Here is an 18,611-nt window from a genome sequence, read left to right on the forward strand (position 1 = left end):
CAGGAAAATATAGTGCTTGTTCATACCTGGCTCAAGTTAAATGAAAATACCAAAGGGTCAATGGGAAGGGACGGCAAGGGGAGGGAGATACCAGATGTGTTACATCCTTTATACCACTTAATCTTCATCAAACCCACTCAGGTAGGTATTGACCACACTTTAGACCAGAGGGTTTGAGAAACTTGTCCAAGGCTGCAATATTACTTACTAAGTAGCAGAACAAAGATTAGCACTCAGGTCTTTCCAATAGACCAGGGCAGGTAAACAAGAACATAACAACTCTTCATGTAAAAAGGAAAAGAGAGTGATAAAAAAAATTTTTTTTTTACAACTAGAATATATTAAGTATTTCTTGAGGGAGAAAAAAAAAGATGGTTAAACTTCTCAAGAAAGGGGAAACAGAGAAGTAAAACATTCCCTCCCCACGAGTGTGTCACCTCTGGTGGTAACAATACCAGAAATGGTATGGGACATATTTTTAAGGACATCTTAATGCCAATTTGCATAATCTCCTACAACACCAAAAAGAAAAAAACTGATCCTACTGAAGGGGAATAAATGTCCATGTCAGCCCAAGAGTGGAAGACTTCTCCAGTTATAAATTGCTCCTTATGTCGTGTCAAGCCTCTGACTATACAGAGGAGAGTATAATGTGGGAATGTGGGGGGTGAGAGGAAGTGGTAGCAAAGGTTCCCAGATCGGAGAGAAGGCAACATCCAACCTACTGTTGCTCATCTGCTCTCAGCTCTGCCAAATAGTAGCCAATCTGTTACAGGAAGCTGGAAGCCTCCATTCTTCACCCAACTCAAAGATGTACACACATTGCTGTTGCAGACGTCTCTCTGCTGCCAAGTGTCTCCAGAGCGTGTCTGGCCATACCCTGGATGCCCATCATGGGTATGCCTTTTCACCAGAGCACCTCTTAGCTCACAACCAATATCCACCCCATGTTGCCACATCTGCTGGAAATCCGTGGCTTCCCTTTTTCCCTCTCCTAGTTTCCATGGAGATGCAACAGTTTACTTTTTTCCCCCAAATCTAAGCCATGGTTATTTTTAACTGTAAAACTCTGAGCCAGGTCACAGCTGGGATCTGGAAGATGCAGTGACGTCTATAGCCACCCTTCTCTCCCACAGACGCCTTCTTTTCTGCAGTTGCTGGGGGCGGAGGCACTCCTGGGAGATTTTGCTCTCAAAAGCATTTTGCTTTGCTGATCATGAAGTTAAGCCTGTTCCAACTAGATCTGACAGGTGTCCTAAATCTAAAACTATGGCACACCCCTGAGATTTTCTCGGGGATGGGATAGCCAGGTAAGGTTGACACCCGCTGTCACCTGTCTGTGGCTGGAGCTTAGATAAATGTTCTTGAGTAAAACTATATCAAGGTGTTACCCTTCAGGCAAAAAAAAAAAAAAAAAAAAAGGGCTCTGGCTTCTGCCCCAAGTAGAGTGGCCTTTCTGCTGCAGCTTGACCTTGGTTAAAAGAGGCTCCTAACAGGATACTATGTGAAAGAGCTATTCCATCTCTCCAAAGCAGAGCGCAAATCCCCACGGTATCAGGGCTGGACCGCTGCTGCCTCCCTCCCTCCTCTATCAGAAGTTCACACCAAAGTACCTATCTCGAAGGGCCCTGGTACTTGGGTCTAGTGCCTTCTAGACTTTTCTGATCACTCCTTTTCAGTAACTTTTTGGGAAAAGCTATTAAATTATCCTGAACATTGCCCTTTTCTTCTTAGACAACATCCTAAGATTGGAAAAAATGAAATAAAAACATGACAGCCCCAATTCAAAATCAGTTTTCTTACATGGAACATTGACTGGGAACATTAAAATTAAGCTCCACAGTACAGATTCCATGAACTTTTTCTTAAAATATATTTTTTAAGCTTTAAAGGACTCACTAAATGAAGAGTGATAACAGGAGTGGTGCGGAGTTCAAATCAGTAGATCAGTAGGTATCTACTGTTTAATGGGAGGAAGGTTAGGTCATTGCAAACAAATTCAGAAACAGAGTATCCTTGGTGGACAGCTTATCAGAAGTGTCGTGAGTTGACACTTAGCTGTCAGTTCACTGAAGTGTGGAAAGATGACAGCATTTCAGCATTTTTACTTTAACAAAGTGTTGGTTTCTTAAGACAACTATGAGATCTCCTTTCTACACTTCCTAAGATACTACTTCTGTTCAACATAACACTGGACCAAGACAAAATTATTAGCAAGCCCCCTGGAAGCCTTCTGCCACTTCAGATCTCAGAGGAGACCGAAGCAAGATGGAAAAAAGTGTTGCTTGGTTAAGAACAAGAAATTAATTCAACCAAATGGCTAGTTTGGTGCCACAGAAATCCATCTCCCATGCTCCAAAATAGAAAATGAGTGCATCAGACTTAATCATCTAGCTCTGAAAGACATAAAACAAGTCTGGGCTGGCAAAAGTTAGCCACAGGGCTTTCAAAGACAAGGGGAGGTACATCCATTAAATCATTTTTTGTAGCTCTGTTTTGCATTTTAAACCTTTACTGGTCACATTCTGCACTCTCTATCAGCTTCCTTGTTCTTTGTCTTAACTGGGAAGGGAACCCAGTACACAAAGCAGTGACAAAGGAATTTTAATGGCAGATGCAAGACAGTCATCCCTCCCTCAAATACCTATGTCTCTTCTCTCGAAAGTTTAGTCAGTCAAATCAAAGGGCAGTTAATACTCTTTCATCACTGCACATCTCAACTGATAAAAGCCAAGGCAGCAGGCAAACACTGAACAGGAAAAAGAACCCCTATCCTTAGATACAGAAACCGGCTTCCTAGACTTCTCATTAATTACTCTCCCCCTCACCCTCACCCTGAAAGGCAGCACACTAACACTCAGTTCTGATGCATATTTCACGGATTGGCTACTCAGGTTCCACAATATTCCCAAGTTAAATGCACTTCACTATTGTTCTCACTCCCAAATTAAGTACTATGTCAGCATAACCATTACTATCTTGTCCAGGCTGCTCTGACCCTACTTACACTGACATCCTGCTCAATTTCACTGACACTGGACTCAGAAAGGCCGGTTATGTGTCTGATGGGAGAGAAATCCTCTTACCTCTTCCACACAAGGCCACGGACATTGCCATGTCCCATTGAACCAGAGATGGTCCTTTCTAGCAGGTCACAGAGAGGTTAACCACATCTGGCTCAGCACATTAGAAAGGAAAGCAAAGCTTCCAGAGCAGAATTTCTTGAATCAAACTTTAATTTTTAGGAATTAAACAAATAGGCAGGTACATATACGTTGTGGAAAAGCTTTTTGTGTTAACAGTACAATATACATCTAGAAGGTACCCATAAAGACATTCTTAAACATGGATGTGTGAGGTTTCAGAATGCTATTCAGAACAAAGTACCACTTTCCTGCTTAAAGACCAGTGGAAACGTGTTTTGGAGCAAATATGAACAAATTTTTCTAAGCTTCTGTTTATAACTTGGGCCTCTGATCCTTCACACTGGAAATTTTAGTTCTCTTACGACTTATCTACATATTTCCAAAGGTCAGAATGATGTACCACCTGGAATTTGTTATTGATCAGTGTCATTGCTCTTCTCCCCTTTCCAGCTAACCACAAGCTAATGATTTCATTACTCAAAACTGGGAAGCTTGTTCTTATCTCTCAACAAAGACTGGTTAATTCACTGAGTTCAAACTTAAAAGCAGGGGGTGGGTGAGTCATAAACAATTAAAGGATGAAAACTGGAGCCCAAGAAGAGAAACTATTAGTAGTTAGTTGGCCTTGAGAGGCAGGCAGTCTAGGTCTCTCAGCACAGCAAAGGGTCACTTTACAAAAAGAAATTTGTTCTGTTTCCTACCCTGACAGAGGATATGTGTAAAATTCCACTAAAACTTTAAATTGCAATAAAAAATAACAGGAAAAGATCTTTATTTATATTGTTGAGTTTCAGAGTAAACTCCCTCTCTTCTGAGATGATCTGAACTAAGAACTCTATTAGTATAGTTGGTTTATGGTCAATCCTGTCTAGCAGCAAAGGGGAAGGATGGAATCATCTTGAAAAGCCTGTGCTAGCTCTGGATTTTTAATAGTAAGGGCCTTCCTTTGGGGATAAGAACACAAAGAAATAACGTACTTAAGGTAGCCACATCAAATGTATCAGCAAGTGCTTTTCTATTATGAGTGCAAAAAGACAGCACCTCAGTGACTCACCTTGAGTACTCCTCACGCAAAATATGGCTTGATCTTTGAGAAATCCACTAGGGATCCTAGGCCTTAAATTTTGCAAAATTGGGTTTACCCAAATAATAATCTCACTAAAATCCAGTCATTTGAAATTAGTCTTATTTTTCTATCACTATTTTCAACCATGCCATTTTCCTCGTCGAACCTGATTCCCCAATCAGTTTGAAGTTCAGCTGGTTCCAAGGATTCTATCAGATGGTCCTGCCATCCTCCCACTCCTAACTACCAAAGCTGCCCCCGTGTCCCAGCCAGCCTCAATCTCTTGGCACCATTTTCCTTACCCCACTGCTGCCTCCACATCCTCCTCCACCCGCTGTGTCTAGAACTGTCTCCCATTCCCATCTGCCATTTTCTCTCTCTCTCTTGATCTTATTATCACTGCCTCAAAGCTCACCTCTCCCAGGAAGCCTTCCTTAATCAAGATCAAGGACTTTTCAGACTGCAACAGTCATCTTCTGTCACTGATGTCCAATGCATCCCAAATTTTCAGAACAGGAATTACCTTTCAGGGATAGGAAGCAATCCCTTTATAACCAACTAGGGGTAACACTGGTGGTAGAATATGTTTTGTAAGAGAGGACTATGCAAGGAAAAGAAACCATTTCCACAAGCCACACTTTTTAAGGATTTAAGTCTTTTCATTCTAATTTCCTTACATTCTAGGAGTTTCCTTTTCATTTGTAACTCCCTAGGAGAAGCAATTATAATGCAATTTTACATCAGTTAAAAAGTTTGACCATACTTCCAACAAAGCATATATTTTAATTAGATTATTTTGAATGTTGAAAGAACTAAAGAATCATTTAGCTACAGGTGTAATTTGTGCCAATTAAGTTATTTAGATGCACAGTTTTGCTTCTAACAGAAATGAGATAACCATGACTCTAAGTGTGGACTTGTATTCTGTAGAAAGCTTTGAAGACCAAGTTTCAGATGTGGTGGGGGTACTCACCCTCATACCTAGTGAGTTCCATGTATGAAACTGCTTTACTTTTGTTTTAGAAGTAGCTTTTATTGCAGGCCAGCCTTTTACCATTGAGAAATTAGGGCTCAGGTCTCAATCCAAGCAAGCTGAGGTTGGTTACATCATCTTCATCCTCAGGGGCCTGGTATCCAGGGAAACCAGGGTAAGAACAGAGTGAGTCCAGGACACACGTTAGCAGAGACAGAGCAGCGTGACGAGGCTGGCATCCAACACCCTAAGTGTGCTGTAGTTACCAGAATATTTGACACAACCACAAATTAAGTAGCAAAACATTTTAATCCATTAGTTCTAAAAATAACAAGAGACATTTTATATCCAGTACCACCTCCTCAAAAGTCTACTGCAGATTAGACAAACTGAAAAGTACAAAGCCAGATATTAAAGACACAGTTTGGGACAAGACCACGATGACGAGATTTTCCTCCCCTTAGCTCATAAATGTTGTTGTCAGCTTAAAAACATCTCAGAAGGAAAGAGAAAGCTTTCTCATGCTCTATAACCCTTCTCTTTATTTTAAATCTGTCTGTAATGTTTGAGGGCAAAACAGATAATCAAAAAGCCAACTTCCCAAGTACAATGATCTGAGCTGGACTCCTGGGACTAAAGACTGATTTAGTTCTATTTCTACCAACACTGTGATGTGAGGTACTATGGTTCTTGTTTTAGTTACAAGAGGAGTTAGGAATGAATGCCCACTCACATTTAATAATAGCTTATCTAGCACATAGCTGCAGTACAATACTAACAACAGGAGTGTTTTAAAGCAGGGTGGAGAAGAAAGTAGACATAATACAACTTCAGGCTTCCTTTGTCCTTCCCCTTTTTTTAAAATGAGAATTCAGCTGAAAATGAAACTCCCCTGAATGCCCACACTGTCCCTTGGCCCACCACGCTGCAAACTTGTGATTTCTGATCCTAAGCTTTTAGAGCCTCAGGCTTTAGTGATGTATCCTTCTCGGATGAGGAAATCATAGATTTTCCGGGTTTTGTTCACATCTATCTTGATGAGTGCTCTTGCCTGTGCCAGTCTCAAGCCTCCTTGCTTGTTACATTCATTCAACAGAGCAGATTTGTATTCTAAATAGGCTCCTGGGACCAATCTCACCATCTGACAGAGCTGTAAGACATGGCAAATTTAATAAACATTAACATCTGTCATCCTCATAATTTAATCCAGCAGGTACAGCCAAAATAAAATTTAAAAAGTGACATCAACCTCCAAATATTTATAGGAGCTGGTGGTTGGACCACATTCCATTTAGTCTCTTCCTTGGAAAGAATACTCCTACAGACATGCAGGAAGAGAAAGCCAGGGTATGATGCTGGGAGAGCCTTCAGCACATGGGGGCTGGCTCACCTGGGTTTGTCAGGGAATACAGGTATGTGTCCTGAGCAGCAGCCTGGGTCTACCCAGCTCTAAGTCCCAGAACATTCCAACACAGCCAGTCAGGGAGGAGCTGCAGGGCACTGTGGGGGCGGAGGTGCAGATAACTGGATTCCCAAGCATGAATCACATTACTTTTTAGTATCGGCATAAAGCAGCAGTCCTTGCTGTTGTGCCTACATTTCCTAATCTGGAGAGAGACGAGATATAGGGACCTTGCTAAGAGGCCACTTAAGCTGTTAAAACTCTAGAAAGCTGGCTCAATTACAGTTCACCTTCCTTATCCAGCCATGAGTAGTTTGAGGTGAACATTCTGTGGGGAAGGATAAAGACTGCTTGACACGCCAGGCCATTCAATACCTGAACCAGAAGGACCTGTGGCTTCTTTAATAATATGTAGATGTCACATACATTTCCTTCTATTTGCAAACAAATCTTTACTATTCCTGGTGGATAAAATAAAGTATTAATACTAGCCCCTGCTCCATGACTCTTCTTGTCTGACCTGAATTAATGGTATGGAGTGGCAGGTGGGGGGAATGACCTTGGGGACTGTGAAAGGAGCACATGAGCAACACAAGAGGAATTCCTCTTTTGGAGTGAACTTTAGAGCTGTGGCACATTCTTTTGAAAATACTCAATGATGACTCTTCTGATGCTGGATTTAAATTGTAGAAACAGTCAAAAGTAATATGAAGATAAGTCTAATGATTATAATGGAAAAGTAAAGTAGTTCATGACATTTTTTCAATCAGAATTAATGTGTCATGCTTTGGAGACAATTCCAAAAATATTTTAAATGATGGTTATGTTGTTGGAATAAGTGTAGCCCTTCTCAAAGTGACTGTTCTAATAGGAAGTAACCATTTTCAAATACAAGTTATTTTAGATTTATAAAACATTAACTTCATTTATATAAAGCACTTAGTACAGTATCTGATACATAAATGCTCAATAAATGATAGTCACTAATATTTAGATTTGCATGTTATATGTTCTTCTCTTAGAAGATGAATGGGGGCAGGGTGATAAGGCAAGTTCTTGGAAACCTGCTGAGGTTAGCTCTTAAGATTTCTAGGATAGACTCAAACTGTACATGTATGTTACATGAGCAGAGCAAAACAGGTTAGATCCTATGTCTTTAAAGACAACTCAATGACTAGTCAGCCCCTACTCTCCTTCCTGAAGCTCCCCTTCTTTTTGTTACCTCCTTTTCTTTCTCATTCAGTTTCTCTGTGCCAGGGAGGCCAGTGAGGTTCAAGGGTGGTGCACTTCGTCTACCTACAGACACAAACAGAAGATGGTGTGTGTTTCACAGAGCGACAATTCGTTGGGTATAAAGCATAACAAAGTTCACCGTAACCAGGTTGGTTTGGTACAAGATCACCATATCTAGCTGTAGGAAATCTCCACCTATCACCTCAGGCCTCAGCTTATATAGCGACAGGGTTACCCCAATGATCACTTGAAAATGAAAATGGTAATTCACATGGCCTTTCCTCTACTAGAATACACATCCAAAAACACATACCTTAGTATCAGATATGACTATTCTTCTTACCCCACTAAGAGATTCTGAAATCTGAAGCCCAGACATCATCCAGTTAAGAAAGGTCATACACTGCCTGCCTTGACAACTGATGAAAAGAAAGAACTCTGCAGGAGACATTTCCTGACCGTCACCACTCTGCCAACAGTACAAGGCAAACATGGTAATTAACGAAGTTCCATTTCCCTTCAGATCAAAGGCAGACTGTTAGGCCAGCAAAAGGCCATTCTTATTTATTATGTGAGGGAATATCTGTCTTTCCAAAGTGGCCCTGGTTACCTGAAAGATCTGCACAGAGGAACAATAAGCCATTATATGGCAAAGCAGAGGCTGAGGTGAACACACATACCTGAGAAACCCAGGTATAAGGTCACTGCCCAGAAGAGGTGTGATGAGCAAAATTTTTGGTTTTGTTTTTGAATGTATATTTGAAATTAGTGTTCAGCTGGGAATGGATGGACTGAGTTAAAAAAAAGAAAATGTGAAATAATACATTAACGAGTTTTATGGGGATTGCCTTTTAGGTGGTAGAGAGAAAGGGGAGGAGGGATGTTACAGGCTTCTCTGCAGTATCAGCAAAGGGTCTAAGGGATTTCCCATAACCAGTAGGCCTAGCTTTACCCTCAGTGTTCAAAAAGGGAGAGTAAAATCATTTGGTATCTCATCAAAGTTACCAGAGGCTGGGTTACAAGCAGCGACCCAGGGTTCCAACTTGGCACTGCCTTAAGAGCAAGCAACTCAGAGCATGAAGAGGATCAAGGAGTCTCCTCAACCTAGAAAGCCACACGGAATGGGGAGTGTGCATGGTTCAGAAATACTGAAGCTGCACGGCCAGGCTGGCTTATTTATTTTAATTAGCCAATATTAAGTTATTTGTATTTTTGTATTTAGATTGGGGGAGAGGGGTTTTAAGTAAGAAACATAAACTTGGGTTCTGCTGTCTTGACTACTCCCTAAAAGACTCTCTTTTCTCCTTTAAGTATTAAGAAATAATTAGTTGAAACAGATATTTTAAAAGTATTATCCCTAAAGTGGTCTTTTTTGAGTCCTGTCTATCCTGAATCTGAGAGATTTTGAATGGGATGACAAGGTCTGTTGTTCCAAGCTTCCAAAGAATGGTAAAACTGAAAGCAGGTCACCCTTCTGACCAGTCCAGTCTCTAATCAGTGGGATAGTCTGTATGTACCGATCAGGGGAAGTGGCTCATCTACCACACGGAGCAGGGGTGAGTGATAACCAACAGAACAGGCAAATAAACACCACAACTCATGGAACAAGCTCTAGACCACCCAAACTGCCCTTCACTGCTCACCAAGCACCAATGATTACCAGACAGCATATGGCTTAATCCTGCTCTGTAAACTAACCTCAAAATAGGACATACCACAGAGGTAAGATAAAAAATAGAAGTACCTTAAGTCTTCAACTTATAACAAGATCCTTGCATTTTCTGGAAAGTAATATGTATGCCTCTTTGGTCATATAGGATATGATTTATACCCTGTGAGACAATCTTAAAATTTGTGGTGTATACAACCACACTAAACCAACTGCCCATTAACACTGGTAAAGAAGAAAACAACTCTCTGGAGTTCTTTCTTCCCCTGTCTCTGTATTCTAACCCTGAGGGTAGTCCCTATCTGGTCATGAAGATTCTGAAAACTTGCTATGTTTATGCACTGGGACAATACTTAATTGCCATTGCTCTGCTTAAGCACCCTGCTCCCACAAAGGGAGAAGGGATTGTGGGTCACCACAAGCCCTAGAATGAAAACTTCACAATTAAGACTTCACGAGCCTGCAAAAGAATTACCTGAATTTGAAGCCATCGGAATGGAAGGACTCAGGCCAGAATCACTACAACAAAGGAAAGGAATTAAATTTATGTTACACCAAAGAAGACAATTTCCAAAAGCCTGTGTGGGACTGGGTGCCTTTGAAGAGATGTAATGAAATGAAATGGACTGCACTATGTTTTACAGGATATCTCACTTTACTAACCAGGAAAGGAAATCAGATCTGGAAAGGGAAAGTCACTTGGATTTGTTATAAAGAATTCTTATCCTCTAATGTCACGGAGGCCACCGATGGGGAAAGAACAGGAAAAAGACTCTCCAATGGAAACCATACCAACAGGTTTTAGAGGGAAAGGCATGGGTGGAGAGAATTTACTCATTTTTAAAAGTAAGATCAAAGTAGCAGCGTAGGGATGGAGGAGACTGGGCGCATTTCTCAAAACTGTCAGTACCTCACCTTTTCTGAGATAGACTAAAATTTCCTGAATTCTTCTAATTACCCAAATAGGGTAGGATGCCCTTGGGAATGTCTGAACCTACATCCGAGAGGATGCTCCCGCACCCTGGGCTGCTTCCTTACTTACATGTCAGCCTGCCGGCGGAGCCACTGCTGGCAAGCACTGCTGTCCTGGATGTACTGGAGAACTTCGGAGAGCATGGTGCGTTTAAGGCGCTCCTCCTCTCGAGTCTTCTTGAGGTGATCGTAGGTTCGGGCACCTGGGGGTGTGAGAAGGCCCATGGCTGCTGTGACCATGCAGCATAACCAAAGGAAGGGCTTCCCAACTGACCGGCAAATAGTTTGCCTTTTTTTGGTTTCCTTCACAAAACTGCTTCCACAATTATTTCCAAGAGCAAAGTGGTTTCTCCTAGTTTGAAATCCCTTTTTTGAAACAAATGAAAATATTTTTATTCATTTTCAACCTTTAAGAAATTTGGGGGTTGGGTGGGAACATCCTCAAAACAGAGAAGTACAAAGAAGGTAATAGTCATCGTATTTCCATTCCCCCAAAATAACTAACTTTTAATACTGTCATATTTGTTTCCTGTTCTATTTTTTCTACCTATATATTTTTCAAAATCATACAAGTACCTATAAGCATACACTCTTCCTTAAAAACCAATCAGAATTACAAATAAAAATAAGTCCTCATTGACCAGTACTATTCCTTTCCCCTCTTTTTCAGAGTCAACCAACAGCAGGTAATCAAAAGTTGGTTTCACAGTCTTTATTTGCATCTTGCTAGACAAAAGTTGCATGATATTTTTCTACCTGTTAACGAACATATACAAATTCCAAAATAGCACAACAGTGGGTTTCAAACTGCTCCACAGAGCCCCAGGATACCATGAAAATACCTCAGGGGAAACTGTGGGGAGCAAGGGCGCCACCACATACTGGTGGTCCTGGATTCCATAAATGACTTGATCCATTAGACTTCAACCAAAGTAATTCCACTTTTATCTTATTTATTGATTAGAAGACAATATAAAATTTCATTTCAAAAGCAGTTGCCCTTGTTAAAAATAAAGAACCATTACACTAGGTTAGACTTCCACCCACAGGGCTACTTCTTGTGGGTTGTGGGTAATAGCTTTGAACCAACAGGAAGAAGGAAGGAATGCTAACGATCATTCCAATAACAACAGATTTACTGTGTGCCAGGTACTGTGCTACGTCTTCATGCATTATCTCTAATTTAATCTTCATTTCAACACTAAGAAACCTGGAAAATTGAAACTTGAACAGAATTACAGATCTGGTAAACAGGGGAGCCAGAATCCAAACCCAAGCTGCCCAAGTCTAGACCTTTAGATCCAACTACTATAATACACTGCCTTCCCTTATGACCTGGTTCTACTACGACTATCTCTTAAGTCACTTTAAACCTTAGTTTCTTCATTAAATGGAAATAACAATACCTATTTAATAAGTTTGTTATCAGAATTAAATGACATTATTCACACTAAGGTGAAATGCCTAGCATAGGGCCTGGTACATAGTAAACTGCTATTTGGACATCTGCTGCTGTCAATAAAATTAAAATTATTACTACTACCTCTAGTAAGTGGGATGCATTTATGTAGAGCCAGTTGAAGCTTGGTTAATAAGAATGACCAGACCATGCATCACTAAATCTAAAAAGACTGAGGCTAAAAACTGGAGTACAAAATCTCTTTTTTGTTAGAGGTTACAGAATCCTAAATCAAAAGCAGTACCTCTCTTTACTTTGTGCCATAACTTTTATTTTATCCGAGATAACCCATATAATGTTATTTATAAGGATTAAATAGATAAAACTTTCCTGGAAAGATCAAAAACTCCTTCTGGAAAAGGAAAGCTTATTTTTTTTAAAAAACCCACACTACCTCAGAGACTTCCTCCACATGTTTGGAAGACACCTGTCCTCTGATATCATGTGTGGCTTAAGCATACTTACTACAAAAATTGGTAATGCCTGCTGTCCTATATTCCTGGAGCCTTTTGATTTCCCTTCGGAGTTCAAATTCCACTGTTTATCCCAAAGAGAAAGAGGGAGAAAAATTGGAAAAACAAAATCACCATCAATAAACACTTTTGCTGTTGAGTATTTTCAGTAATTATGCCTTATATAAAAGACTGGGTAGTTCCACATGGGGAATCCTATTTGTTGGTAACATCTCATCAGAAATTTTACCCAAGAGCCGAGAAAAACTTCCTCCCAGCTGTCTTCCGGCTGCTATCTCCAGCTGGAGAAAGCAGCTGGAAGTGGCTCCTAGAAAATTTACAGTCAACTAGCTGAATTCATTTAGTGACAGAAGTAACAAATATAATTTTTTAAATGATCAAATTTCCCTGCCCTATTTATCCTCTGTTAAAAGTTCTTTCCACATAACCAAATTCTTTTATGAAACTCGTCTCTAGTATTACTTGATGTGGCCCTTAAGGGAAAGACAAAAGCTCTGTGGTCAAATCCCACATAGTTTCTGTACAGCTTTTCTCCTATAGAAACAAAAGAGCATTGTGCTTTCCATAAACCAAAGATTTCTGCCTCTTCAGAGTATGTTGATCAGGTTGCACTGCTTGGGTTACTATGTGCTAGAACATTCAAATTTGGGTACTTTGAAACATAGGATGAGGAAGAGCTTGGACAATCTATGGAGTACAGTTCTTTGGAGTGACACATAAACAAGGGATGGCACAAACTAGGGCAGGAAGTAAAGGATAAGTCACCCAGTACAAACCACACAAAGAATGCCAACCAAACAGTGTGGGGTAAGGACAAACGCCCTGGCTCAGAGTGCCTACAATGCATGTAAGAAATATTTGTATGATGAAAACAGGAAGGGAACCTTGGTAAGGTAACTTCCCAGAACTGAGTCAAATACACAGTCTTATGATGAAAGGTACAGACTAAGCCACCCAGTCCACATTGCTTCAAAGTGTAGGACTTACTGCTTTAACAGTTTCAACTTTTTACACTGAAAAATAAAATGGTAACTGCAAAGACCTGAGAAAGACAAAAGAATGATGAAAGTATTATCCCCATGAGTCATCTAACTCTGTCCCCATTTTAAAACCTAGTTTTAACATTAAAATATTTATGAACAATATAATATGTTCTCTGGGATCAAAATGACCCAATTGAGTGTGACAGGGGAGTGGGTGGTAAAGATGAAACTGGATTGGCCACATGCAGATAATCATTGAAGCCGGGTGACAGATATATGGAGGTTCATTTTACTATTACCTCTACTTCTGTATATATTTGAAAACTCCCATAATAAAAAGTGGGGGGGGGGGGTGCTATTAAATTCCTATTTATCTGGGAAAAAAGAAAGCCACTAACTAGGATTTTTAACCTCTCTTCTCCCACTTCTTAAGTTCCAAATTTATCTTATGGTAATAGAGGAAAAGAAAGACAAAACTATCTATTTATTTATTTACAGAACTTCATCTAAAACACACCATTTTCCCTATTTACATTAATAAACACACACACACACACACACACACACACACACACTCTTACTCAAAGCTCAAAAACCACCTACGTGCATGGCTTTCAATGAACTTGTCATGCTCCACTGGCCCCACAATTCTTGCAAATCTCCTCATTGTTTCATAAAGGTCCTGGACCTCCTTGGGATACCGCCGTTCCATTACTACAGACAAAGTAAAACACAATCACATCACCAAGAATAAAAAGATCTTTAAGTATTCTGCATTTCTTTTACAAGTGAAGTGGAAAGGCACTATTCCTAACCTCACATGACTAACTTATCCATGACAGGAAACAAACAAGAAAGCTAAGGATATAAAAGTCATCATAATGATAACAACATCACAGTTATCACCACGTGTAATGTGATGGTTATTAACATTGAGTATCACCGACGGCTGTTGTTATCACTGGAGATTATCTGCACTGCGGAGCACCCTGTGACCTCCACACCTCACTGTCTTTTAATCGGTGCAGAGGCAGAACTTGCTGGCAGTAACAGGAATGACTAATTGATCATGCATTCTTAGGAACAAGGTTGGGCAAACTTTCTGGTATTAACTTCTGCAGGAAAATAAGGGAGGTGCAGACACAGTAATCCAGTTAGAAAAGGTAGATTAGTCTGGAAAAAGTATGTCATCTCTTTCATGATCCACCAAAAATCTTCTCCCTACCTATATATCCTCAAATGAGGCATTTATTTCTTCACCCTCTGCATGGGTTGTTTTACCTTTGTCTAAACTAAAAGAAGTACTACAACTTAACTTAATAATAATCAAGTTATATTTTGATAATTATCATGCAAGTTAATGGTCAAATATGTAGAGTAGTCTGGGTCAGCAACTTTGAGGATCACTATTGACCAATTTTCTAAAAAAAGAGGTATCAGCGAAAAAGATGGGGAGAAAAATCCACCATCACTAACTGGTGGGTTGGAGTGGCTAGGAACTCTTAAATTGCTACTTGGTCATTTAAATCAAATAATCAATAGTAACTAGGCTAGTTCTGCCCACTCACGGACTAAAGACAGAGGCTTTCAGTTATGGCAGTTACTTAAATTAAGTCTTCATTTCAGATGAATCTCTTTCCTTGCAGGAGACATTCAGGAGACATTCATGTCCACAGATTCTAGACACTGATTTGATGGCCAGCTACAGATGGATTACTTTCAGTATATTATATAAAAAAAAAAACCTATGAGACAAAACAAAGCAAAGCAAAAAAAAAAAACAAACCCCAGAACACATCAAACATTAAAAATCTACTTAAAGGGATAATACAGAAGAATCTGGAGTAAACTTTTTTAATTAGGTGAAAAAAACCCACTGCTACCACACATTAAGGCCACATGAAAACTTCTGAAACCACACTGCACACGCCACTTCTTTCTCAAAAGCAGCAGAGCTTTCCCTCAGCTCTGTATATAAGAAATACAGTTAAAAGAATAGTGAAGCTAAACTGATCTCTGTCCACCAGCTGAGAATAGAATTTATGTGATGGTCAAACTTGTCTACTATGAATGAAAGTTAAAACCCAACTAACCTTTTATAGAAAGCTCAGGAATTCAGACAGAGGAGGCCATTACTGTGGCTACCAGATCAAACCATAACTGTCTATACAAAGGGCAAGGGAACTCTGACCCTGACTTATTTTTGAAAACCCACAGCTCTCAACGAGGATGAGGTTAAACAGGCAATTCTCATACACGGCTAGAAGGAATGTAAATCAATAAAACCATCTTTTAGAAAGCAATCTGTCAGCATGTGTCATGCATTTTTAATGATCATATTCTTTGATCTATTAATTTCACTCTGGGAATCTACCTAAAAATTTTTTTTTAATGTAAACAAAGCTTTATTCACAAACGAGTTCATCACAACACTACTTAAACAGTGATTACAAAAACTGAAAATAAGATAAGTATCTAATAATAAAAGACAGGCAAAGCATATTACCATACATTTCTGTACATATACAACATATTATGTAACTAGTAAGAGTGACATCCTCAAAACACCACAATCACTTGAAAAATGTGTAATGGAAAGTGGAAAAATAAAAAGTAACATTCTCATATCATGATTATATTAAAAACACATACACCATTACTAGCTGACCTGAACCCTACCAGTGGTACAGAGTGTCACACCCTGTAAGATTCTATCAACTAGCAGATGAAGCAAAATAATCATTAGGCACTTTTACAAAAAAAGAGTTTTATGACATACAACTATTACAAACAGATTTTTTAGACAGATACTGTAAATATTATAAGATCATCATTTATATTTGCTGAACAAACTCTACAGTGTAGAAGAAGAAAAAGTAAAGGGACTCTTTCTTTCTGCCCAGCTTAGGTATTTCCAATATTTAAAACCATTAAAAATCATCATCTATTATCACCATCATATAATGCTAAATGTCTTTTGTTTTTGTCCACTGCCATGCAAAATAAAGGTATCATTTTCTGTTGACTGTTCCATAAAAATATTTTCACAACCTAATGATCAGGTTATGTTATGTTTAACATACAGTTCTCCAGCATGACCCTATATCCAGTTCCAGAAAATGATCCAATAATAGTCATGCTGTAATTACTAATTAAAAAAAAAGAATTCTCATGCAAGTGCTGTTGACTTTGTATTAATGGTTCTTAACTCTATGCAACAGAATTCCTTGAAGACTTTTAAAGAATAAAGATGCTCCAGTTCTACCCCCAGAGATTCTGACTTAATTAGTCTGGGGTGAGAGTAATGTATCAGACTTTTTTAAGCTTCCTAGGTGATGCTAATAAGCGACGTGGATTAAGAACACTGCCACAAATGATTTGTTTGAAACTATTCAATAATGTTACAACAAACTTTAAAATAAAGCAGCTAATACTTACACTGAAACTTTCTAAGGTTGATTAATCCATGGTCTCTTATAATTCTAGAAAGAAAACCACATAATGTATATTATAATTAGTTTCACATTTAATATTGTCTTCCACATGCAGCTTTTATTAGACATCCTGAATACTATGAGGTGGAATACTGAGGTCCAAAGAAGTCACTCCCTAAAAAATTCTGCATGTCAGTGAGTCACTACCACAATTTTAGGCTTCCAAGCATCATATATTTTTTCTCTCCTTGGGCAAAGTAGACTCTCAGTAACTATTTGCTGGAGGAATGAATCAGTGAGCACTCACAAATACTGAAATACACATCTGTAACTCAAGATGAAACAGAAGAGGATCTGTGTGCACATCTTAAAAATTAGTCTATTCAATTTAAGGAAATGACAATTGAGAATAGCCATTTGAGGGAAATCTATTAAACATAAAAGGGCACCATGAACATGCATTCAACATTTACAACTGCAGATTCTCATAATGCTTTGAAGCTATTTGAAATATAGTGCATATTTAAGGGAAGGGTATCATAAGGAATAAGATCTAACAGCAACTTCAACAACTGAGTTCCACATCACTGTCTAGCTTAATCATGTGTTTTAAGCAAAACAGAATTTTTTGCTTAAATGCAAGGTGCTGTCTGGAACCTCTGATTTATACCAGAGATAACCATGACTAGTGGTGAAGCTTCTCACTAAAGTAGATGGGGAACTTCCTTCAGCACTTCTCTGATGCCAGCACCAGACACGCAGAGTAAACCTTACTTTAGATCGTGTCTTGGTCCCTCAAGAGTGTCTCCAAGTCCCACTCCTTTTCCTGACTGTGAAACCACTGTGTCTCCAGTAACACTATGGTACTATGCCTACACGTACATGAGGACACACACACACGCACAACCTCTGCAGACCCTTCTCTAAACTGTTGAAGTCTCTATAATCCAGCAGGGGTCTGGAATCCATAATTTCTCAGTCTGGTGTATACTTTTTGCTCTGTGGCAAAGAGAAGGAATAATCAAGAGTGCCAGAAAGTTGTCAGAATTTCTTTAAAATCCTTTTAGATAAAAGACTTCTCATAAAAACTGAGTAGTTAGAATGAGCATTAAAAAAACCGTAACACCATCTTGAATTTATTGTGTTCCTTTTTTCCTTAGAACAGTGCACCCACATTATTCATTGGTCATTATAGTATCAAGAATGGCTAAGGAAGGAGAAGGTTAAAAAAAACAAAACAAAAGGATGGGGATTATTATTCCCACTTGACAAATAGAAAAATTGAGACCCTTGGAGGATCAGTGTCTTCAAGGTCACATGATGAGCCCCAAGTGAAATGGAATATATGTGGTCAGTACTCCAGAGCTCAAAGAAAGATGGTTTTCTATACTTACTTTTTCCGCCTTTGTCTCTCCTTTAACCTGGAATGATAGATATCGACTACAGCCATCTTCAGAGCTATAAACAAATATACACACACATAAATAGAGCCAAGACAAAAATAAATCTTTTACCTAAACTGTCCTAAACTTTGAACATCATATTCCCTATTTTGGTTTAGGAAATTTGTCTCTTGGAAATAAAAATATCCTTGGATACTTTACTTCTTTGTCAGTAAATTACAGCAAAGTTCTTTCTTCCTGTGTATATATTTATATGGCATTACCCTATAGGTAACAATTTCTGCTTTCTACTGAATGCTCTTTTGGTTATGCCTTGTTATGTACATTATTAGCTTTCATGTAACAGTAGTAGTTTCTCATGTATCAAAAAGGATTCTGAGCTTTGGCAATACAGGGGC

The 18,611-nt window shown here is 39.1% G+C and overlaps 1 protein-coding gene across 1 annotated transcript in view; it reads right to left on the minus strand.

Annotated features, from left to right (window-relative positions):
• Positions 1–3,218: 3,218 nt before the first annotated feature.
• Positions 3,219–18,611, minus strand: part of TADA2A (transcriptional adaptor 2A) — a 44,483-nt gene continuing 29,090 nt past the window's right edge. The window contains exons 9-16 of the mRNA XM_036911070.2: positions 18,205–18,268; positions 16,815–16,858; positions 13,980–14,090; positions 12,386–12,457; positions 10,532–10,664; positions 9,965–10,008; positions 7,810–7,883; positions 3,219–6,335 (exon numbers count right to left, since the gene is read on the minus strand). Coding sequence (XP_036766965.1) covers positions 6,150–6,335; positions 7,810–7,883; positions 9,965–10,008; positions 10,532–10,664; positions 12,386–12,457; positions 13,980–14,090; positions 16,815–16,858; positions 18,205–18,268 — 728 coding nt within the window. The 3' untranslated portion in view covers positions 3,219–6,149. The remainder of the gene's footprint in view (positions 6,336–7,809; positions 7,884–9,964; positions 10,009–10,531; positions 10,665–12,385; positions 12,458–13,979; positions 14,091–16,814; positions 16,859–18,204; positions 18,269–18,611) is intronic.

The sequence above is a fragment of the Manis pentadactyla genome, chromosome 4 (assembly GCF_030020395.1).
Source record: "Manis pentadactyla isolate mManPen7 chromosome 4, mManPen7.hap1, whole genome shotgun sequence".
NCBI classification, from domain to species: domain Eukaryota; kingdom Metazoa; phylum Chordata; class Mammalia; order Pholidota; family Manidae; genus Manis; species Manis pentadactyla.